This window comes from Phaenicophaeus curvirostris, chromosome 28 (assembly GCF_032191515.1).
Source record: "Phaenicophaeus curvirostris isolate KB17595 chromosome 28, BPBGC_Pcur_1.0, whole genome shotgun sequence".
Classification (NCBI taxonomy): domain Eukaryota; kingdom Metazoa; phylum Chordata; class Aves; order Cuculiformes; family Cuculidae; genus Phaenicophaeus; species Phaenicophaeus curvirostris.
In genome coordinates, this window is record NC_091419.1 from 4004379 (window position 1) to 4026925 (window position 22547).

Consider the following 22547-nt stretch of genomic DNA (forward strand, 5'->3'; position numbering starts at 1 on the left):
GCTCTCTCAGCTGCTCCTCTTCTTCTCCAGCCCCCTCACCAGCTTCGTTGCTCTTCTCTGGACTCGCTCCAGAGCCTCAACATCCTTCTTGTGGGGAGGGGCCCAGAACTGACCCCAGGATTCGAGGAGCGGTCTCCCCAGTGCCGAGTCCAGAGGGAGAAGAACCTCCCTGGCCCTGCTGGCCACGCCGTGTCTGATCCAAGCCAAGATGCCCTTGGCCTTCTTGGCCACCTGGGCCCCTGCTGGCTCCTGTTCAACCAACCCCCCCAGGTCCCTCTCCTCCAGGCAGTTTCCAGCCAGACCTCTCCTAGCCTGCAGCTCTGCGTCTCCCAGCACCTGCCTGCAATCCCCTCCCTGACCCCGCAGGGGGCCAGTTACCCCTGCTCCTTCGACAGAACCTGGCGGGGAGCGGCGAGGCCCCGGCCTGTCACGCCATGTCGCGATAGAGCGCCCCCGCTGCCATGGCGACCGCCGCCGCCACCACGTGACCCAGCGCCGGGGCGGCCACGTGACCAGACAGCCCGCTTCCATCGCGGCGCTCACGTGATTTCCCCCCCCCCCGGCTCTACACGCGACGCCCACGTGATCGCCCCCTCGCGGCACGCACGGCGCTCACGTGATCAGGCGCCGCTACAAACATGGCGCCTGCGTGGCCGCCCACGTGACCGGGCGCCGGGGCAGCCATGGCGGCCCGGCTCCTCCCCGCCCTCCGGTGAGTCCCGGCCCGGCCCGGGGTCTTCTCCACCGCCCTGCGGTCCTCCCGCCCCCCTGCTCCGCAAACCGGGCCCGGCCGAGCCCGCAGCGGCCTCGCACGGCTCCCAGCGGTAACGGGGAGGGGGGAAATGGAGCCCGGAATGGCGGCCAAGGGCACCCGGGCAGGGCCGGGCGTGAGGGGAGCGAGGAGGACGCTTGGGAGGGAGGAGCGCAGCTCTGACGGAGAATCCCTTCCCCAGTGCATGGATCGGGAGATTTACTGCTTCTGCTCCTTAGGAGGATCCCACGTGCAGCCCGGGAGCCAACCGTGTCCTGGGCTGCGTCCAGAGCAGCGGGGCCAGCAGGGAGGGAGGGGATTCTGCCCCTCTGCTCTGCTCTGGGAGACCCACCTGGAGCCCTGTGACCAGTTCTGGAGTCCTGAGCACAGGGAGGACATGGAGCTGTTGGAGCAAGTCCAGAGGAGGCCACAGAGATGGTCTGAGGGCTGGAGAACCTCCTGTATGAGGACAGGCCAAGGGAGTTTGGGTTGTTCAGCCTGGAAGAAAGCTCCAGGGAGACAGTAGAGCAGCTTCCAGGACTGGAAAGGGCTCCAGGAAAGCTGGGGAGGGGCTCGTGATCAGGGAGTGCAGGGATAGGATGAGGGGGAACGTTTTTCAGCTGAAAGAGAGGAGATGGAGATGAGATCTTAGAGAGAAATGTTTTGCTGTGAGGGTGGGGAGGCCCTGGCCTTCAAGGCCGCACCTCAAATCCTGGGTTCCGTTTTGGGCCCCTCACTCCAAGGAGGAGATTGAGGGACTGGAGTGTGTCCAGAGAAGGGAACAGAGCTGGGAAGGATCTGGAGAACAGGAGTCTTGGAGTGGCTGAGGGACCTGGGGCTGTTTAGCCTGGAGGAGGCTGAGGGGGGACCTCATCACTCTTTGCAGCTCCTGGAAAGGAGGTTGGATGAGATGGGTGCTGAGCTCTTCTCCCAAGTAAGAAGTGATAGGAGGAGAGGAAACGGCCTCAAGTTGTCTCAGGTAGATGTAGATTGGGTATCAGCAAAAAATCTCTTCACTTTCAGAGGCTGCCCAGGGCCGTGCTGGAGTCTCCATCCTTGGAGGGGTTCAAAAAATATGTAGATGTGGCAACTGGGGATGTGGTAGGGGTGGTGGTGTTGGGCTGATGGTTGAACTGGATGAGCTTAAAGGGCTTTTCCAACCTTAATGATTCCATGGTATGTTTCTGCCTTTTATTTTTTGTCTGTACTGATGTTTTAGTGCAATATTATCTCCACCTTCTTCACTGATACCCACCCTTGGACAGTCAAAGCCTACCAAGAGACACATTGATAGCGGTAACATGTACTGAGCTGTTGCTGCTTTTGATTCTTTCAGGTTTGTCATCAAAGGAAGCCTGGCTGGAGCTGCCGTGTACGTGGCGTATGACCAGGGGCTGCTGGGCAGTGGCACACAAGGAGCTGAAGCCCTCAAAAAAGCTCAAGCAGCACTGCCTCCAGCTATCCAAGAGTGGACAAGTTACTTCGGCTGGGAGGTGAGGCCGGTGCAGGGGAACAGAGGCAGCAAAATAAAAGCGTTCTCGCAATGAGGAGAGAACATATTCTGATACTTTGGTTCTGGGGATGCTAGCTGGTTCCTTGTTGAAATTGGATTTCATGTTGAGAATAGTTTTGAAGGTGTGAAAAGCATTTTTCATATTAGATTGTTCTAAACCGATGGATAAGTGTAAGGAGACAGCCATGGAGATGACTGTTGAGGAGCACCCACGTAACTATTACCTGCCGCTACCCCTACTTTATCACAGAATCACAGACCCATTCAGGTTGAACAAGGCCTTTAAGACCATCCAGTCCAACCATCAGCCCAACACCGGGGGGAAAGATAAATCCACATTTCAAGCCTCATGTCTGATGCCTTTTGAGACTTAGGGAGAGCAGGCACCAAAGCATCTTTGAAGTCTGAGATTCAGAGGCTTCTCCAAGGTGATGCAAATTCTGCTCTAAGTGAACCCCTTCACGTGCTGATATTTTCTTTCTTTCTCTTTCTAGCTCCCACCCGCTCCAAAATTTGACTTTTCCCCCTCTGAATCCTGGAATAAAGGTAAAAATAACTTCTTACCAAGCTGCGAAAGGAGCAAGAGGTCAAGAATTATGTAGCTTACACCACTTTTGCTTCCATACTGTCCTCCTAAACTAAATGATGGAGCAGCAGATGATAGATGTTACAGTCTGGTGGAAGGAACACTGAGACTAGAACTGAGGAAACAAATTCTGCTCCAGATTTTTCCGCTAACACACTGAGTGACTTTGGATTTAATGTCTTATTATTCCAACAGGGAAATAAGGAGTAGGATGTGCACGCATAAACCTGTCTGCCTTTTCTAACCAGAGGAGTTGGTGTTTCTTCTACCTTCCCATGCTCCAAGACAGGCATCCCTGCGCTATCCTAGGATCTAGGATTGGATGTTATGGTGAAGCGTTTCGGGAGGCCTGTGGCCCCCAAAATAAACAAGAGTTTATGCAGCAACAAGTTCATCAGCACTTAAGCAAAGGGAAGCTTTGGTTAAAGATTGATGTTTATAAACTCTGCAGACGCTCGCGTGTCTGAACTCACCTTCTGCCCTCTCAGAAGGGATGAGTCCTTATTATTATAATTGTAATTGTTCCTGTTTGAAGCATAAAGCATGTTATATAAATACTCAGTAAGTTAATTTACTGGTTTTATGGTGCAGCAAAAAGTCTTCATGTTATTGTGGGGGAAACGGAGTCCACCATGACCCATGGAGCATGTGGCAAGGCCAGAAATCAAATAGAACTTAGCTCAGTGCTTTGTTTAAGTCTTATAATTGTCCATCCCGTATTCTGGTCCTGATGCTACTGAGACGATAAATCTGTACTTGAACTAAGGATCATTTAGACCTCGGTGTGTTTCAAAGCTTCTGAGCTAGAGCTGGATTTTTCTCTCTGTGTTTAGAGATCTACGGTACTAGAAGAACTTTAGGAAATTTGGCTTAAATGATGCATTTTGTAGGATAATTTCTTTCTGCTTTCCTTGCAGGAGTGCAGACGGTCATCTCCGCCTTGTCTGTAGCTCCCACCAGGGCCTGTGAATTCACGACAGAAGGCTGGAAGTATGTGAAGGATCTCGTCAAATGAAGACATAACCCAGGGTCTGGGATTCTCTCCATGCCACGTTGTCTTTGGGGGGAGGCTCAGTCCATCCCTCTGGAGAGCAGCTCGGCTTTGCAAGGAATACAATAAAAGACCTTGGAACTTCTGTTTGTATTTGGATTGGTTTTAGCATTCAGACTGCAATAATCGCAGTCTTATCCGTGATCAGAGGCTTCAGCTGAGATCACAGATCAGTTGTAACAAAAAGATGGCCTTACGCTGAGGTAGAGCCCCTGTTCTAAAGCTGCAAAGACTGAACAGATCATTCTGAAGCTGAATAAATCTCGAAGGTGAATGCCATCCAATTCAAAACATGCCAACAAGAGTTAAATAGATATAACAATCTGAGAGTAAAAGGTGTCATTTGAAGACAAAGCTATTGTCTTCAAGCTTGCTGAGGAAGGAGTGCCTGTTGGACAAAGAGCACATTATCCATGCGAAAGCTGCTTCCTTGTGGTCTGTGACTGCTCCCAGTTGAGGGATGACCCAGTACTGGTTGCAGTGACAGCTTGTTGATGGCAGCGATGATGGAAGGGAGTCTGTAAGCCTGGGATGCAAAAATCCAGCAGGTCATAGGAAACTTTTAAGATTCCCCAGTCTGTTTGGCCTGGGGGCATTCCTGGTACCTCAGCTCCAACAGCAAAATCACAGCCCTATTTCACTGTAGCTTTTCCAGCAACCGATCCCAAGACAGAATCATGGAATGGTTTGAGTTGGAAGAGACCTCCAAGCCCATCTAGTTCCACCCCTGCCATGGCCAGGGACACCTCCCACTGCATCAAGTTGCTCTTTTTTTTTAAAAGGAAGTCATGTAGTTTAACATAGAGCTAAATAACTTTGTTTTCCAAGGACTGCTGAAACAAAGCCCTTTAACTGTAAACTGGCATTTATTTATGGAAAATGGAATGCTTCATTAACAAACATTTTAAATGGGGTATGAACAACACGTTACAAAACAAGTGAGTTCACATTGGATTGAGTGGTGTAATATGGCAGCAGCTTAAAAAAAAAAAAATTACACTTACAGTAGCCCGTAAGTTACAATTAATAGTAACCTGGGGTAACAGATCCATTTCAGTTGCCACCTTGCATTAAAAATTAAAACACATTCAGTAGCGACGGTTGAAGCGAGGATCATTAGCTCTGTTTGCTCTCTCCTGGCCAGCAAATCCTTCTCCTTGCATTCCTCCTCCGTGCATCATCTGACTTTGGTTGCCACCTTGCACAAAACCTCCCCGCCTAGAAAGCCAGAGATGTTAATTATTCCCTCCTGTGACGCTGGGAGCCAGGTTGATAGAATGTGTTCTTTTAGAACTCTCTGCTTTTTACTCTTCAATAAGAAGCATTACATCAAAACCTTGAGAATATGCTATTATTCCATGACATTTAAATTAAAAAATCAGATAAACCTTTTATGGGAGCATCGGTTCTTTGGCCAATTTGAATAGAAGAAATGCCCTTTAACAGGGAAACAAACGCTTTACTCTCCTCTTTCTAAAGTTCTTACCCTGACATGCCTCCACGATGCATCACATGGCCTGGTCTGCCTCTGCCTCCACCTACAAAAGTTCAAACATTTCCTTTATATCCACAGTTTTTCTTCATCTCCAGGGACAATAAGGCCTGTGTTTTCTGCTTTACATAGCGCAGCTCAGAAGCTGCTGTACAAGAGGCCGTACCTTGCCATCTCTCGTGATCCCGTCCCATCGCTCCTCCATCCACGCTGCTCTGCCACGAACGATCTTGATGGCCTTCAAACTTCCGCCCGTGATCTCCCCAGTCACGTCCATCCCTGCAACAAGACCAAACACCACGTGAATCTTGTATTTACCTTGCTACCTGTTAGTCCAACGGCACTAAAAAGCTTTCTGTTCAATCCAACCAACATCACAAGAGAAAGTAAGATTTTTCTTTACCTGCTTAATATTACATTCACGTCCCAGATTACTTTGAACATCTTTAAGGTCCCTTTCAACCCAAACTATTCTATGATCCTAGCTTGTTTTGATCAGTCAGTTGACTTTTGGTGTTTTCTGTGAGCTGGCTTACTCATACAGCTTATTAAAAACACAAAACCACAACACAAACCCACAAACCACTCCCCACGCCCTCCGGTCTGTAAGCATTTTATTAGCTTATTTTCCTTTCAATGGTCCTTCCAACAACCAGAAATTGAGGAAGAACTGCTACCCTGAAAATCTCAAGCTAACTCAGCACTGGTGAGGCCACGCCTTGAATCCTGGCTTCAGTTTTGGGCCCTTCACTCCAAGGACATTGAGGAGCGTGTCCAGAGAAGGGGAACGGAGCTGGGAAGGGTCTAGAGAACAGGGATTCCAGGAGCAGCTAAGGGATCTGCTCATTTCTAGTCCATCCAGAGAACAGACTCAGAGGTGAAAGTTGGTAAAAGAGAATCCTGCTTCCAAAAACCGTGTCTCATTTTCCCACATGGAAATATTCCTTAGATGCACAAGAAAGAATATTTGCAGCCAAGCACACTAACCGTGACTGTGGGGGCATCCCTCTGCTTTCACTCATTCTTCTGTCAGATCCATAGCTACCCCAGCTTTCCCGAGAGTCTCGTGAGTGACGGTCTGGTCCTGCGTGGCGCTCATCTGGATAATGCTAAAAGGCAAAGAGCACTTAAAGTATGGTCCAAACCACTCTTAAATCGTTTAAAATTGCCCAGATCTGAATGTGATCTTAAAAAAAAACAAGACAATCTCGTTATTGAGACCTCTTTTAGGAGGCATCATTTAATTCTTAGCTACTGAAATTTAATCTGACACACACAATGGAAAAACAGGTTATGATGAGTTAAGTTTCTGTAGCTTTACAAAGCAACTCACTTGTCCATCCCGATCTCCCATCATTGTCCTTGATCCATCTCTCCTACAAACAGACAATTAAAATCAGACTGTGGTAGTAAAACACAGAGCAGTCTGTAAAAACCCATCTACGTAATGACTCAGATGAATATCCGACTTTCATGTAGAATCGTAGAATGGTTTGGGTTCGAAGGGACCTCAAAGCCCATCCAACCTGGCCCTCAACACCTCCAGGGATGGGGCAGCCACGGCTTTTCTGGGCAACCTGGGCCACAGCCTCCCCACCCTCATCATGAAGAATTTCATCCTAATGTCTAATCTAAATCTTCCCCCTTCCAATTTAAAGCCATTCCCCTCATCCCATCACTCCATGCCCTTGCAAAACTTCTCTCTCCAGCTTTCTTGTAGCCCCCTTATCTACAAAAGGCACAAACAGTTGGAATATATGGAATCCATGGCACATTTTGTATTCCTGGAAACCCCAGTTAGTCCTAAGGTACAAATCAGAATATCCTCATTAAGATGTAGGTGCCTACAATATTATTTACAAATTTTTCTGAATCCTTACGATGTGTGAAACAGGATTGCGAGCACAACACTCTGACCCAGCCTGCCAGAACGTTTAACTCATGGTAGAGAACAGATCTCTTCATGGTTGTGTAAGAGTAAGTCCATAGCTACTAAGACACACTCAAAAAACTAAATGCAGACCAGACACACAGTAAAGGCAGCAAAACATGACATTAAATACATCTTGATTTCAAGCAATGCAGTAGAAGTAAGACACCAACCAACCTGTCTATTGAATGGTCTTGGTAACGGCCACGATCCCTGTGATCAAAGTCATGGAAGCGATCCTGGCGACTGAAATCTGAATGGTACCTGTCGTTCATCGCCATTCGTTTTGCCTCTGGCCAGTACGGATCATCTCTCCTGAGCGAGAGAACATACTCACTTTAGCCAACACAATGACTTTTGGTGTTGTTCCCTCCTTTCAAACTACACAAAGCAGAAGAAGGGAAATTAAGTTCAACAGGGAGTTGAAAAACCTTAGAGAGGATCGTTTGACCAGAGCTATTAAACATCATCATCTCATTGCAATCAACTACTGCTGATTAATGGAAGCTGAGAGCATATGGATAGCTTTTTCTAGCATGGGCTGATGAGACAGAACCTGTCAGCAACCCTTTCCACTTGCATTGTTTGTATTTGCTGGTTTTACCTGCCATCTATGTCGTACGGTCTTCTCAAGGCAGATCGACGTTCTTGTTCATAGCGCAGCTGCTCGTGCTGGCGTCGCAGCTCTTCCCTTTCCCGCTGAATGCGATCTTGTTCTCTTCTCCTTTCGTGCTCTATGTGCATTCGTTCTCTTTCCAGTCTTTCTCTTTCCATCCGTTCTCGTTCAAGACGCTGCCTTTCGATTTCCAGTCTCTCACGAGCAATCTCGAGCCTCTCCCTTTCCTCCCGTTCCCGGATAGTCTGCAGGTGCTGCTGTCTCTCCCGACGCTCCCGTGTGCTGTGTTAACAGAAACAAAACCTTACAGATCTGATAGTTCTACAAATACAGGAAGCTAAAAAGGAGAAAAAGAAAAAAAAGGAAGACATTTTGTGTACAAATTGATTGGTTTTATTTAGAGATTGATCATTTATTCCCACAAAACCCACCTATGGGGGCAAATAATCCTAATTTAAATCCAAATTCCCCAAGCTCATTCCTCCTACTCAAATAGAACATCCAACTCCAAAGAAACCCGAACGCACCGCTGGGTAACAGGGCTCCACTAAGGCTCAAAAATCTACTTATGAGGGAGAAACCTCTTCCTCTCCAGTAAGAACGATGAAAGCATTTTCCCCGTCCAATTCAACTAATTTAAGTTAAGTAATAGTGTGGAAACATGTTTTAACACGGAATTCGGGTCACAGTTTTAGCAAGGAATTTTGATGGATGGCCATTATCACCTTTATCCTGTATTAAACACCAGGAAAACGGAAATAAAATAATTAAATACCTGAATTAGGTTCTTAACTAAAAAGATACAACCTAAAAACTTCGAAGGGTTGCTGGAACACTCGCCCATTTCTCTAAGGACATAATGCACCTTAATACAAAAATATTCATCCTGGTTTATTTCAAACACTATGGAGACTTTGGATGCTATGACAAGAAAGATTATAAGGTCTGATTTTCTCCTGGTCTTTCGCCTTGTGTTTGAGTGCGGCCAGTTTAGAATTGTTATTTCACCTCTACTACAATGCCTGCTCAGCAAAGGAGAGCAGCAAACTTCAATCGATCTAAACCACAAAATCTACAAACCAGAAAAAGAATGAAAACCAAATTGCAAATCTTTTTCCCCAACGCAATTTCAAGCTCAGCATTAACAGCATCAGTAACTGGAGCTTCCTCAATTCTACACAATGACTCACAAACACATAACAAATTACCAGTAAAAAACAAATCAAGCCTCTCTTTGTCTTTTAAGTAATTTTAATAAAAAGAAAGGAATGTTCATGACAGAACAACAAAAAAAACCACATTCAAAGAGTTTCATTGTAGCTCTTACCGGCGCTGCTCTGCCTCCCTCATTTTCCTCTGTGCTTTAATTTTGTCAAACGGCACAATGCCTTGTCTCTCTCGGCTCTCTGATTTGCGATCCTGGCTCTTAATACTCTGTATTTAAGAATAAAAACATTTAGAAAAGGACAAGTACCACAAACACTACTCGTAAGCTCCATTTCCATTCACAGATATTATTTCTTAAAGTGTGGTCCCCACGTTTCTCAAATTCCTCTTTTTTTGACTATTACAAACCGTAGATTAACACGGTTGCACTTCCCGTATCTGCGTGGCAGGATTTTGTTGCTGGGTATGGTATCAGCCATATAAAATGTTTTGTACTAATTAAGATCTGAATCCACACTATAAAAACTCTAACTACACAGACTGATAAGGGGTTACACGAAATTTGGCAGGACAGTATTTGTTTCTAAGAAAAACTGACTCATAAGGTTTGACTTACTCTGTCTTTTGATGTAGTTGATGTTTTCACGCTAATAACAGGTTCTCCTTTGGATTTATCCATTACTACTGTTCTCTCAGTTCCTTTACTTCCTAAATTAATCAGAGGTTGAGGCAAAAAAGATGGAAAATATGATCAGAATGCAATAACTACACCACTCGTCGCTATGCCAGAAGTTATGTTCTCTACAATGTGAAAAGGGCATTTAAGCCTCTCTTCACAAGTCATGTTTTCACTGCACCAATTTAAAATGCTTCTGTTAAGGCTGATGTAAAGTCAAATAACCTCCCTTCTCCTATTTATACCTTCTCCATTTCCAGCTAAGAATCAGAAATAATTGTTTAATTAATAATAGCGTGGAAAAAATGATCTATAATTAATTATTAGTATTTCATTGGATCTTCTACTCCATGAAAAAAAAAATAGCGAACTTACCTGACTTCACACTTTTAGGTTGATCTGATGAACCGGACTTCAGTTCATCTTTATCTTTTTTTTCCTTTTCATCTTTGTCTTCTGTCTTTTTAGGATCATCTTTTTGGTCAGGTTTCTCATCCCTTTTAACGCTGCCAGGTCTGTGGATAAATATTGACATCAAAGTGAGAGAAAAGAAAATTAAAGGAGCGACGTACAATTCTGACGCGATAAGACAAGCAGATTTCCAAAGATTTCCTTCTACAACTTCCTACACCATAAAGACAATCAGACCACTCTGTGCGGTTGTCATAAAAACTTGGCCACAATTCAGATATCTCAATAGGTGCTCAACGCCCAGTTTCTTACACTACATGACAACTAAGAAATGCCAATTTTAACTGGTTTTGTCAAGCAGCCAGGGGAAATAAAGGCAAAAACTTTTCAGCAAATAGCATTTAATAGGAGTTATGGCTCAAGAAGATAATTAACGCAAAGGGCTTGGTGTCTTATTTGCTCTCAGTGTCTTTCTCGGCTATTTCCACTAATGCTGAGGAGAAAAACACGGTGCTGACGAGGAGCGTGTTCTGGAAAGAAGATCTTGGACAAATTATATTTAACTGTTTATGACCTTTCCTGAGAAAGGCCTATTCCAATGGGAAAAATGTAACGAAGAAGCAGTGACACACTGCTCAAAGTCCTCAAACCGATTTCAAATCTTCCCTATAGATTTATGACATGAAAACACCATAATCTTTACTAAATACAGATTAATTAAAAGATATGCTTGTAACAGAAACATGTGAAGTCAGGCATTGAGCATTAAGAGAAGTTTATCTTGTAGCAAAAGTTGGAAAAATGCATCCATCGCCTGGTTTGCCAAGAAATTCTTACTGTAACTTTGTTTTTCCTGGCAAATCAACACAGACCAGACCAGCAAAACACCTTTGGACAGAGAACTTTGAGAACAGTACCTCTCACTGCCCGTTTCTTTCTTTGCTTCGTTCTCTTTTTTATCACCCGGCTTCTTCCCAGCAGGTTCATTTTTTGCCTGAAATTTATTTTGCACATTGTCAGCTGAGAACTTGGTCTCCATCACTTGTGCAACCTAATGGGAATGGGGTGTCTTGGAGGATGGGTACTCACTTTTTCTACAGAAATTATTTTGCCATGTAACTCTGTTTTGTGCAGGTGAGTAATGCATTTTGATGCTTCCTCAGCTGTAGACATCGTCACGAAACCGTAGCAGCGAGCGCCAGGGCTGCGAGCATTGGTGACCACTTTCGCACCAATCACCTTTGGAAAAGAAAGAGGAATTATGCTCCCTATAATGAGTCTCAGCCATTTAACAGCTAGAAGTACAATATTCATTTCTCCTGTTCTCTTCCTATCCATCATCATTCAGGAAACCTCTATTTTTAAGAAGTTCGCAACGACAAAAAGAGCGTTGCTTGGAGCCAACCATGCTTCCATTGCCAATGCAACTGGATCAATAGATGGGAGCCAAAGTCTGAATTCTGTTCTGAAGAACGCCTGTAAAACCAAACAGACTAACTTTACATCAACACTACCCTTTTCCTTAAGTACATGGGGAGTAAAAAACTAATTAAAAATGAAAAAGCAGTCACTCAGTGTGTACTTTGGCCCCGTTTTTCTTGATAACACACATTATCTTTGCCAATTTCATTCCTTTCAGGGGTAGTTTCAGTGGCACAAGCATAAGCAAATCTTATTAACACAGTTTCAAGCGAAATAAACCCCAACTCAAACAAACAAACCCCTCACCTTTCCATATTTGCTGAACAGATTCTTCAGATCCGTAGCTCTAGTAGTGGAAGCCAGTCCACTCACCCAGAAGTTTCTACCAGAACCGCTAGCAGGGCGACCTAATTAGTAAAACAAACAAAAACCAAAACATACCCCAAATCCTCGTTTCAACAACTACTTCTGAATTAAAAAGAAGCAGTTCCACAGATCATAGAATCATAGAATCACCGGGTTGGAAAAGACCCACCGGATCATCGAGTCCAACCATTCCCATCAATCACTAAACCATCTCTTTTTATTGATTTTAAATCATAAAGCAAATGAAAAGTAATGCGTAACATCCCCCACATCCCCATGATTCACATTCCTGAAGACAAGGAGTATTAACAGCCCAAAGAGTTTCAGATGGAACTACAAGCTTTAATGTGCACAGCAGAAGTCAGTTATGTCACTCTTTGAGAAAGAAAAGGGACTGGGGCATCTCAAAAGTAACTGCAGCTCTTCAGAATGCGCCTGGAGAGATCGCAAGAACTCTGTGCTTACAGGAGAAGTCAGACCTGCTGGAGTTGTAGGAAGCATGTTGCTACCCATGGATGCTCATTAACTTCCCCTCCTTATCTCCAACTCCAAAGGAATGATGATGGGACGCAGACTAATTGTCCCCATCAAGGAAAGGCAGTCACCATCAAGAAAACAAGAACATTTCTCTCCTATTTCTGCTCAGACTGACTCCTCAGCTGGGAAATGAAGCCTGGGACCTCAATTATAGGTGTCAGAACAGACCTGGCTTTAACTATGCAGGAGGTTAAACACCCAACCAACATGGCACTGAAACTAGAAAGATATATTTTCAAACACTTACGTTCTTGTAAAGTCTGAAACCCCAGTGTCTAGTGATCGAAAAATTGTTTAAGCAGAACTCCAAGATTTAGCGTTACCATTTCAGGGTGAAGGGCTCAAGCAGGGATACTGTTTCTAGTCTCCTTTGAAATGTCTGTGCTCTCCTTTTATCAGTCTTGGTAGTGTTCAGTCACACGGCTTCAATGAATGAAGCAGAGCAGGTTTCGGTCCAGCTACCTCCTTCCAAACCAGATCCCTTATTTTTTTGGCCATATATCATTTCTCAGAACTGCTGTCACGAGGGGAGACATTTCTTCCAGAATCTTTCTGAAAAGCTATTTTATTTGGGTGTTTTTCCATCTCCTCCTTCCCGATACTTTTTGTCATAGTCTCAAACGTGATCTTAGCACTGAGAACACTGTTAATATTTATAAGTTGTTGTCTTGGTGTTCCAAAAACCTGAGCCACAGGCTTTGATACCCAGGTATCCTTAGAAAATGCACAGATCAAAAAATATCCAGAAAGAGGAGAATAATTTAGGATATTTAAGATTCCAACACTCTTCTGCTGAAACATCCCATCCAATACAACAACGGTTTCTTGAAGCGATCACACAAAGTTCTGGTTTCGAAAACAAACATACCTTTATCATCCTTCGGGATTATCTTTGTATCTCTGTCCTCCTCAACAGTGCTAAAGACAAAACACCACATTATTCAAGTCAGAAAGAAAAGTGACTCACCATAAATGATAAAAATTGCTAAAATTAAATACCTACCAGAAAATACGTTGCAAATGAAAACACACCTTTGTATACTTAAGAAATCTGACAAGAAATAATGAAGTCAGATTCTTAAACAGACTTATAGTAGGAAGAGGTTTACAAATAACAGTAATTTAAGAAAACAACCTTTGAAGGTTGAGGAAGGAAAGAAATCAAACCCTCTGCGCTTAAAAAAAAACCAACATAAAACGTCTGCACATGTAGAAATAAAACAGACTCTTTAGGAATAGGCTACAATTTCATCAGTCGCGGTGGCCAATTGAAGGAAACAGCTTATTCGCATCACTTAACGACCAATGAAAAAAGATAGCATCTGGTCTAGAACGGAGAAAAAACAAACCTCTTTTTCTGATCACCGCCCTCACTGGCTGAGGACTCTTTAGTAGCAGGGGGTTCCTCAGAATTAGCTTTCTCTTCGCTTTTCTTGCCATCTTCTTTGCTAGCTTTGCCTTCGGGACCCGCGCCTTTTTCCGCTGGTTCCCCACTAGAGGCTTCCAGGCCTTGGGAGCGTTTGCTACTCTGATCGCTTAGGCTCTCTACTACTACGCATTCACAGTCCGGCTTCTCTTCCTCTAGTGTCTGTTCACTTGTCTCCCCTTTTGCTACAACTAAACGCTTTGCTTCCTTCCTTGCCAAAGCTTGTGCCGATTTGCTGTCCAAATCTAAAGCATCTTCCTCCAACTGAGCGGCGGCAAGAGCGTCCTCTTCCTCCGCTTGCCTCTTGCCTGGCACCGCGCTACTCGCTTCCTGCGCATGCGGCCGCTCCGCTTCGGAAGTTTCTTCGTTAAGTACTTCAGATTTACAAGTTTCCCCCAAAATGTCGAGTATTTTCTCATTTTCTACGGATTTAACAGGAATAGAATGGCACAAGATTTAATCACCAGGGAAATACAGCAATCACAAATGTGGAACTGGCATGGCTGCCACACTAACACCAAGAGAACTGCTAAGCTACACAGAGATTGGAAAACCCTAGTGTACACAGTGTTAAAAGCGCTACGCTAACTCCTCTCTCACAAACTACCACATCAGCCCTACAGTGTAAACAGGCAAGAAAAATGCCCCCACAGACTTAACAAAAACCTTCTGGCTGATCCTTGATGTTCTTCATCAAAGCGTTCAGCTCTGTTTCTTCTCTAGTTAGCTTCCAGAGTCCAAGGTGCTTAACTGAACGTATCAAGGCACTGAGGGTTCAATTTTTAAATTTCTGTCATATTCTTTTAGCAGAGTCCAACATGAGAACTGAGCATCTTCTGGTGGTGCGTGAGTGTGTTTGCAGTCCAGAAAGTGAAAAGTATCTGTATGAAATTTCCATGAAGAAACTCTTCTTTCTTCTGTATCCAGTAACTAATCTTTACATTTTAGTGCCCTACAATAGCTTTTTACTGCTTTCACTGCTCTCTACTTAGTAACAGAGTTAAGGTGTGTGTGATATCACAAGATCTGTTTACAAGTAGAATCTTTAGCTTTTAAACTGTGTTTAACTTCTCTAAATCCATTTATGTGGTTTAACAGGTTTTTAAACCATTTCATTTCACTGGAAATATTTCAAAGCTGACAAGCATCAACTTCACAGATCTGGGGATATGATTGGGTTTCCAATCTCTATGACCCTGCATGATCTGGATTGTCCATCTTAAAAATAATGTAAATTATGTTTGTTTGCTTGGGGTTTTTTAATAGTTAATGGTTTAAAAAGTATTAGTTGCAAAGACAGGAATATGTTTTTCTTTAACAGTACCTGGCTCCAAGTGTAGCTTCTCCATTTTCTGTTTGGGGAAATAACAAAGAATGAGGATTTTATAAAGTATATTTTGTAGCATAGAACAAAAACAACCCCCTGCCCAATTCTACAAGTGAAAATTACAAATTCTCCTACCATGTTTAGCACTTTTTTCCACCATTCACTGGAACCATTTTATAACAGTAATTTTTCGGTAATTAAAGCCATATGAAACTATCAGTCACAACTTCATTCTCACATCTAACTTACAACGTTAAAGAGACCAGTTAAGTTATTTTCAGGTACCACAGCAATGGCAAAGAGAAAAATAAACCCAGCTATTACTTGATATAATTTGCAGGAAAAAATAGAAATCAATAATAGAAGATCACTTTAATGTTCTACAAAAGTGAAGAAGTCTTGAGAGCTGACTGAAATCAGGGAAAATACACAGGGCGTTCTCATCCGATAAGACTGTTCTGAGCAAAAATCACAGATATCTTGTATTCTGTTACAATTTCATATTGTGTTCATGTTTTCTTCTTTGTAGTATAAGTACTATAATACTGATAATAACAAACTGAAACACAACAACATTTTTAATTTACCTTCATTTCAATTATATCAGAAGAAGAGGCATCCAAATTGTTTTCCATTTCATCATAATCTTCCTAAAAGAGCAGAAAAGGAATTATTGCATTTCTTACCAGAAGTAACATTAGCTTATGGAGAAGCACAACTGTATTCAGTTGTCCCTAGCAATAACACCAGGAATGTTTTCCAGGATTCAACACATCTCAACTGCTATTTCAGATTGTGGCCCAGGAAGAGGAGCAACATCTAAATATTCCTGATGATTAATTACCTTTCTTCGGTTACCTTTCATTTTAATTTCAACATGACATTGTCTACTCCAAAGTTACTCTTACTTAGAGAGGAAATGTATTTCACGTTTCTGTGGTTACTCTACAAAACATGGTTTTCCATATTCCCATTTTTTTTCCTTCTTTAGTTTCTAACTGAAAAAATAGAAACTAGAAATGAAGCTGACTTAAGTTGCTACTTTTCTGAAAACAAAATACGTTCTCAAAATCCTCCTTCCTTAAGAGCTGATGGCAAGACTCAACCAAAGCTCACTGGTTACATGATTCACAACAGCACCAATTTAGAGATGACCAAAAAATTGCCTTCAGGTTAACTGGATGTTGTTGCGATGATTCTGTTTTCAGGAGTTAAATGATAAATAGGTGGAGACAGACATCATGGGCCTGAAATAAAATAAAGTTTAAAAAAAACATACAGAGGCAAGGGAGGATAACACATTCAGTTTTGGGAGTGAGCAGCCTAAAAAAAAAAAAGACCTACAAGGACCCAAGGAAGGATAATACCTGGGGAGTGGAACAGGTTGCCCAGAGACCTCCACTCACTCACCTCATTTTCTGTTAGCTGATCTGGAAGTTCTTTCATTTCTGCTTCGACATTGTCTTTATTATCAGACAGGGAATCGAGAATATTGTCAGGACTATAGTCTTCTCCACAGTCTACAGCACTGCTGTTATCTATTTCGGCTTCATCTAACACACTAATATCCATCATGTCAATATCTTGCAAGGTATCTAGACTTGCTTCCATATCCTCCTACAGCAAAAAAAAAAAAAAAAGGAGTAGATGTGTATTTACAGTGGGTTAAATACATGTTCTTAGGAACAGCAACCATGATTTCACTTACCTGCCCATCTCTAGAGTTTTCTTCTAGCCCGTTGTCTTCAACACCTTCTTCTTCTGGTTTTCTTCCTAAAAATAGTATCACCAAAGTGAGGTGTAGCACTACATTTCATATTCTGTCTACTCCTCACTGAATTATCTATTCAGCACTGGGTTTATTTAAACAGAGAATTGTTAAGCCTCTCATTCAGAAGCCTGTCTGGATTTAACAGAGGACGACTTGCCACTCAATACAGGTGAACAGGAGGAACATGAACTAGAACTAGCACAGCAGCATTTTTCAAGAGCTAAACTCCTCTTAAGCAGACAACACTGCCCAGTGAGGTGTTCCATTTAAAAGAAACATCCTATCATTGCTAAAAATCCCTCCCTACTGCCATTTAAAGAACTAAATAATTAAACTGATCTCAAATTAGTCTTCACTTCTAAGATCTCAGACACACAGATCAGATTTAGGCACGTCTGTCACCAGCAAACCTGTAATGCCATTCAAAACCAACTGCTCTTTCTCTGTTTTTAACTTGTTATCTTAAAAAAGCAGTTTAAAGGTATGTTTCAGAAAGTATCTTTTAAGAACTGGCTACAAGCAATTCAAATCAACAGCAGGGAACCTGTACCTAACACAGTACATAGTCTTTTTGAAGTACAACATATTTCAACTACTAATAAGCTATTTCAGAGCAGTTCATTTTCAAAACAAGTTATAAAATTAAATACGACACTAGCAGAAATTACAAGTTTGTTATTTTGGCAACAACGGTTCTAAATGCATCAGTCATGGTCACAAGGACAGAAACGCCTGCAAGTTACAGGCTCATCTACATGTTTCAAGACTTGCTAACGAAGGCATCATATTATTGTTTAAACCTGTTTTTGCTAACACAACAGAGCTTTACTGTTTTCCATAAAGGAAAAGCAGTTTTCAAAAGCAGTTAAACTAACAAAACAGAAGAAATCAATATGGTTTGCTAAGTTATAGCTACATGAAAACAAAGGAACTGTGATGTCTACACTCTGTACCTTTGCTAGTTCTTTTTGGCATTCTCTTGCTGGTCAGTTCAGGGACCACAGGAATTTCATCAGGATCTCCTCCTTCATCCTCGATGGCCTGTTGGAGACAACAGCACGACACCTACTGTATTGTTTATGGGTGTAAATTCATACTGGGTTTGGATGGGACAGAGTTAAACTTTTTCACAGCAGCTTGTAGGGGCTGCGTTTCGGATTCACGCTGAGAATAGCGTTGATAACAAGGGATGTGTTTTTTTTAATCACCAAGCAGTGCTTACACAACAGCAAAGCATTTTCTGCTCCTCGCGCTGCCTCACCAGTGAGGACACACAGCCGGGAGGACACACAGCCGGGACAGCTGATCCCAGCGGACCAATGGATATTCCAAATCACATGATGTTCTGCTAAGCAATAAAAATGTTGGAGGTGGAAGTTGGTGGGGCTGCCATTGCCTGGGGATTAGCTTGGCATTAGTCGGTTGACATTGAGCAATTGTTTTCTTCTACATCACTTGCTTCTCTTGGTCATTACTTTTTCTTCTTTTGTTCTCCCCTTTTAAAAAAAATATTAAACTGTCTTTATCTCAACTCGTGAGTCTTCTCTCACTCCTACCCTTCCAATTCTCCCCCTCATCCTACGGGGGAAGGAGGAGATGTGGGCAGCCACGTGGTGCTTAGCTGCTTGTTAGGGTTAATTCATGATCGCATTCTTAAGGATTGTCCAGATGGAAAACATTGATATCTCACTCTAGTTCAGGTCATACAGCCAAACAGCTGTATCAGCTGCTAGAATCAAGGAATAGTAGGATGTTGCAACACAACTTTGAAGCTAAATCAAGCTATGATTGAGGAGCAAAGTTTTCTTCCTCTGTAAACTGCTCTTTCCCAGCAGAGAAGCGCTTTATCCATGTAAAACTTGCAGTGATCGCTATAGGAACTGAAGCGCATCCCACAGAGGTTTTTCTTTCTCACCGTGCAGGCTTACTAGAACCCAGAGAAAGGTGCAGACTGTGTTGCTCTGGCCTCACGGAGGTCCCTGAAAACACATTCTGTAGAGGCAGGAGAGATGCAGTTGGGTGAAGTGTGTACAGAGGAGGCAAGAGAAAAGATCCTGAAAAGGAACGTGCAGAAAAGGGAAGTCTAGAGGAGCAGATTTAGATCAGATGCTAGCAAGAATTTCTTCACCATGAGAGTAGTGATACACTGGAATAGGTTATCAAGGGAGGCTGGATGCCCCATCCCTGGAGGTTTTTAAGGCCAGGTTGGATGGGCCTTGGGTAACCTGATCTAGTGCGATGTCCCTGCCTGTGGCAGAGGGGTTGGAGCTGGATGATCTTTAAGGTCCCTTCCAACCCAAACTGTTCTATGATTCTACAACAGGGCAGCCAAGAGGGCAACTATGTCCTGGTGAGCAACCAGACAGGTGAGGGAGGGGACTGTCCCGCTCTGCTCTGCGCTGGTGCGGCCCCACCTTGAGCACTAGGTGGAGTTTTGGGCACCACAGTCTGAAAAGGATCTAAAGCTACTGGAGAGAGTCAAGAGGAAGGCACAAAGTTGGGGAAGGGTTTATAGGGGAAGCCACGTGAAGAATGGATGAAATCACTTGGTCTGTTCAGCCTGGAGGAGGTTGAGGGGGCACCTCATTGGGGTCTACAGCTTCCTCACAAGGGGAGGAGGAGGAGCAGGCGCTGAGCTCTTCTCTCTAGTGGCCACTGACAAGACCTCGAGGAATGGCAGGAAGATGGTTGGACGGCTAGGTCGGGCATTAGGAAAAGGTTCTCCACCCAGAGGAACCGGAGCACTGGAACAGCTCCCCAGGGAGCAGTCATGGCACCAAGCCTGACAATATTTAAGAAGCATTTGGACAACGCCCTCAGACACATGGTGTCAATTTAGGGGTGTCCTGTGCAGGAACAGGAGTTGGACTCGATGATCCTTGTGGGTCCCTTTCATCTCAGGACATTCTATGCTTCTAGGTCAGGCCACCACAGGGTGCCTGCAAGACACAGCACAGCGGGTTAGCAGTGGGGCGAGTCTTCAAGCAGCGTCTGGCTGGGGTGAAAAGAAGAGACAGGGCCTCTTAGGGTGAGGCCACAAAGTTCATGAAAGGTTTAGAGAGGAAGCCATGTGAGGAGTGGCTGAAGTCACTGGGTGTGTTCAGCCTGGAGTTGGACTCAATGGTCCTCGTGGGTCCCTTCCAACTCAGGACACTGCACGACTCTATATATCCTGGGGGAAAAAGAAAAGAGACGGGACAAGGCTGTGTGCACAACAGGGCCAGAGGTGGAGGGCATGGTGGAGCGAGGCCAGCGCAGCTTCTCAAGGAACAGCAGTGGCCTGGGTGCCACACACTGGACTGTCCCCAGAGCTGGGGGTGGTGGCACCTCCCCCAGGACTGGGCTGGTGCTGAGGGGCTGACATAAAAAGTAGCTGCTATTACAAAAAATGGTCTATTTTGAATTTAAGCTAAAGTAAAGTTCATCCAAGCAACTGTAGTTTTTTAAAGTCAGACACAATGTCCCACTGGTATTGTGCATAAATGACAGCATGATTTTATATTATGTTTTTTCAAAGTGTTTTTCCAGACACTGTTATGTTTGGTGTTCAGTACAATCTGTGCTCAACAGAGGTGTCTTTTTTCTATAACCACCTGTGTTTGCGGTCTTTTCTTCTTTCTAAAACTCTAAAATGAGTCTTAGAGAGTTTTATTTCCCAGCATTCTTGGTATCACAGTGATAATTCGGAGCTCTAGAGCCAGTTCTCTGTCCTGCATTTGAGAGGTGGAAAGGCTGCAAACAGAGGCGATTAGAGAAGACATCTCTGTTCAGCAAGACGTTATCATCGCCAAAGAATGCAGTGTTTGGAAAAACACTCTTAGAAAAAAACGCGTGCAGTCAGAGGGACATTGTGTCTAACTTTCAAATACAATTACATAGATGGAACTGAACTCTACTTTAGCTTACATCAAAACATCGCACTTTTCGGAATAGTAACTACTTCTTGTACCAAATCCCTCCTTTTCTTTCAGGACCTTTGATTCACAGCAGAAGTTCCACACCACCCTTCTTTCCAAAGGACAACAAGCAAGGAGGAATAATACTAACACTGTTTATCAACACCTATTCCCTGATTTCAATACAGGATGGGGGGTGATGCAATTAAGAGCAGCCCTGGGGGGAAGGACTGGGGGTGCTGGGGAAGCAGAAGGTCAACATGAGCTGGCATCGTGCACTCGCAGCCCAGAAACCAACCATGTCCTGGGCTATGTCAAAAGAAGTGTGGCCAGCAGGGGAGGGAGGGGATTCTGCCCCTCTGTTCCTCTCTTGGGAGACCTCAGCTGGAGGGTTGTGTCCAGTTCTGGAATCCTCATCATAAGAGAGATATGGAGCGGTAGAAAAGGGTCTAGAGGCTACAGAGATGATCCGAGGGCTGGAGCACTTCCTATATGACGACAGACTGAGAGAGCTGGGGTTATTCAGCCTAGAGAAGGCTCAGAAAACACTTTATAGAGACCTTCCAGTACCTGAAGGGGCTACAAGAAAGCTGGGGAGGGGCTCTGGATCAGGGAGTTGAGGGATAGGACAAGGGGAACGGTTCTCAGCGGTAAGAAAGGAGATTGAGAGATCTTAGTGAGAAATGTTTTGCTGTGAGGGTGGGGAGGCCCTGGAATAGGTTCTCCAGAGCAGTGGTGGCTGCCCCATCCCTGGAGGGGTTCAAGGCCAGGTTGGATGGGGCTTGGAGCCCCTGGTCCAGTGGGAGGTGTCCCTGCCCATGGCAGGGGGTGGAACTGGATGGGCTTTGGGGTCCCTTCCAACTCAAACTATTCTATGATTCTATTCTAGAAACAGGATCCTTTTCAGATGCGTTCTAAAACAACTGAATACTGAGAAGACGACCCCTATTACGATAGGGATCAGCACTACTTTTTCTATCAACAAGGCTGCCCGGACCCGCGCGGAGGGACACGGCAGAGGGGCACGATGACGGCGGAGGGAGACACCGCGCCGGCTCCCGCTCCCCTATATAGCGCAGCCGCCCGGGGGCCGCGGCCCCACCGCGCATGCGCTCGGCGCCGCCGGGCCGGGGACAAAGGACCCGGATGAACTCCCCCTAGCCCCCCTTCCCCCGCCATTCGCCCCCTCCCCTCCCTCACCTTCCGCAGCCGCTCCATGAGGACGCTTTTGTTACCGCTGCTGTCCAGGTTCCGCCGCTTTAGCTCGGCTCGCAGGTCGATCACTCGCAGCTCGCTCAGCCGCCGCGTTTCGGGTTCCGAACCGAAAGCCGCGGCCCCTCCAAGGGATGTGAAGTCCCCCAGCCCGGCCGCTGATTGACTCTCCGCCATCAAGGCACCCCTGACCGAGTAGTCCGCCTCGAGCCCGAACGCAGCGGGGGGGGAAAGGACGCGGCACAACCGAGCAGCGAACCGTGCGATCGGCGGCGCAAGATGGTGGGGAGGCCGAGAGGCGCTGAGGGGAGGGGGGGAATGAGGAGGGGGGGGAGCCCGCTGTGCGCAGGCGCCGAGCGGAGCGCTGAGGGAGGCGGGGCCAGAGCTTCTGCGCATG

At 44.8% G+C, this 22547-nt stretch overlaps 3 protein-coding genes across 4 annotated transcripts in view; 1 reads left to right on the top strand and 2 right to left on the bottom strand.

Moving 5' to 3' along the window:
* Nucleotides 1–22057, bottom strand: part of TLE5 (TLE family member 5, transcriptional modulator) — a 179729-nt gene extending 157672 nt beyond the window's left edge. Inside the window, exon 1 of the mRNA XM_069878211.1 lies at nucleotides 22050–22057. The gene's annotated coding sequence lies outside the window, so the exon portion shown is untranslated. The remainder of the gene's footprint in view (nucleotides 1–22049) is intronic.
* On the top strand, nucleotides 608–3986 carry MICOS13 (mitochondrial contact site and cristae organizing system subunit 13). The gene is made up of 4 exons (XM_069877823.1): nucleotides 608–712; nucleotides 2088–2244; nucleotides 2759–2810; nucleotides 3768–3986. Exons 1-4 carry the CDS (start codon nucleotides 684–686, stop codon nucleotides 3863–3865), a joined length of 336 nt encoding a protein of 111 aa, XP_069733924.1. The 5' UTR covers nucleotides 608–683; the 3' UTR covers nucleotides 3866–3986.
* Nucleotides 4749–22479, bottom strand: LOC138731811 (scaffold attachment factor B1-like). Of its 2 annotated transcripts, none has more exons than XM_069878010.1 (21): nucleotides 22139–22479; nucleotides 17996–18083; nucleotides 16980–17044; nucleotides 16682–16888; nucleotides 15859–15921; nucleotides 15269–15296; nucleotides 13868–14366; nucleotides 13387–13436; nucleotides 11922–12022; nucleotides 11283–11432; nucleotides 11111–11187; nucleotides 10158–10297; nucleotides 9723–9814; nucleotides 9267–9373; nucleotides 7928–8221; nucleotides 7501–7638; nucleotides 6727–6766; nucleotides 6381–6502; nucleotides 5560–5672; nucleotides 5388–5439; nucleotides 4749–5119 (listed from the first exon to the last, which is right to left on the bottom strand). In XM_069878010.1, the coding sequence occupies exons 1-21, from the start codon at nucleotides 22325–22327 to the stop codon at nucleotides 4990–4992; spliced, it is 2745 nt and encodes a 914-aa protein (XP_069734111.1). In that variant the 5' UTR covers nucleotides 22328–22479; the 3' UTR covers nucleotides 4749–4989. The 2 variants fall into 2 exon arrangements, with proteins under 2 accessions (XP_069734111.1, XP_069734110.1); XM_069878009.1 differs by having other exon boundaries at nucleotides 6727–6769.
* Nucleotides 22480–22547: the final 68 nt, after the last annotated feature.

Excerpts from the sequence above, each read along its gene's own strand:
- LOC138731811 (XM_069878009.1), bottom strand. The coding sequence starts at position 22,327 with ATGGCGGAGAGTCAATCAGCGGCCGGGCTGGGGGACTTCACATCCCTT. Across the intron at positions 17,045-17,995 it reads GCCAAAAAGAACTAGCAAAG|GAAGAAAACCAGAAGAAGAA; the intron begins GTACAGAGTGTA and ends TACTATTTTTAG. Across the intron at positions 15,297-15,858 it reads CTGATATAATTGAAATGAAG|AAAATGGAGAAGCTACACTT; the intron begins GTAAATTAAAAA and ends TTCCCCAAACAG.
- MICOS13 (XM_069877823.1), top strand. The coding sequence starts at position 684 with ATGGCGGCCCGGCTCCTCCCCGCCCTCCG. Across the intron at positions 2,245-2,758 it reads CAAGTTACTTCGGCTGGGAG|CTCCCACCCGCTCCAAAATT; the intron begins GTGAGGCCGGTG and ends TTCTCTTTCTAG. Across the intron at positions 2,811-3,767 it reads CTCTGAATCCTGGAATAAAG|GAGTGCAGACGGTCATCTCC; the intron begins GTAAAAATAACT and ends CTTTCCTTGCAG.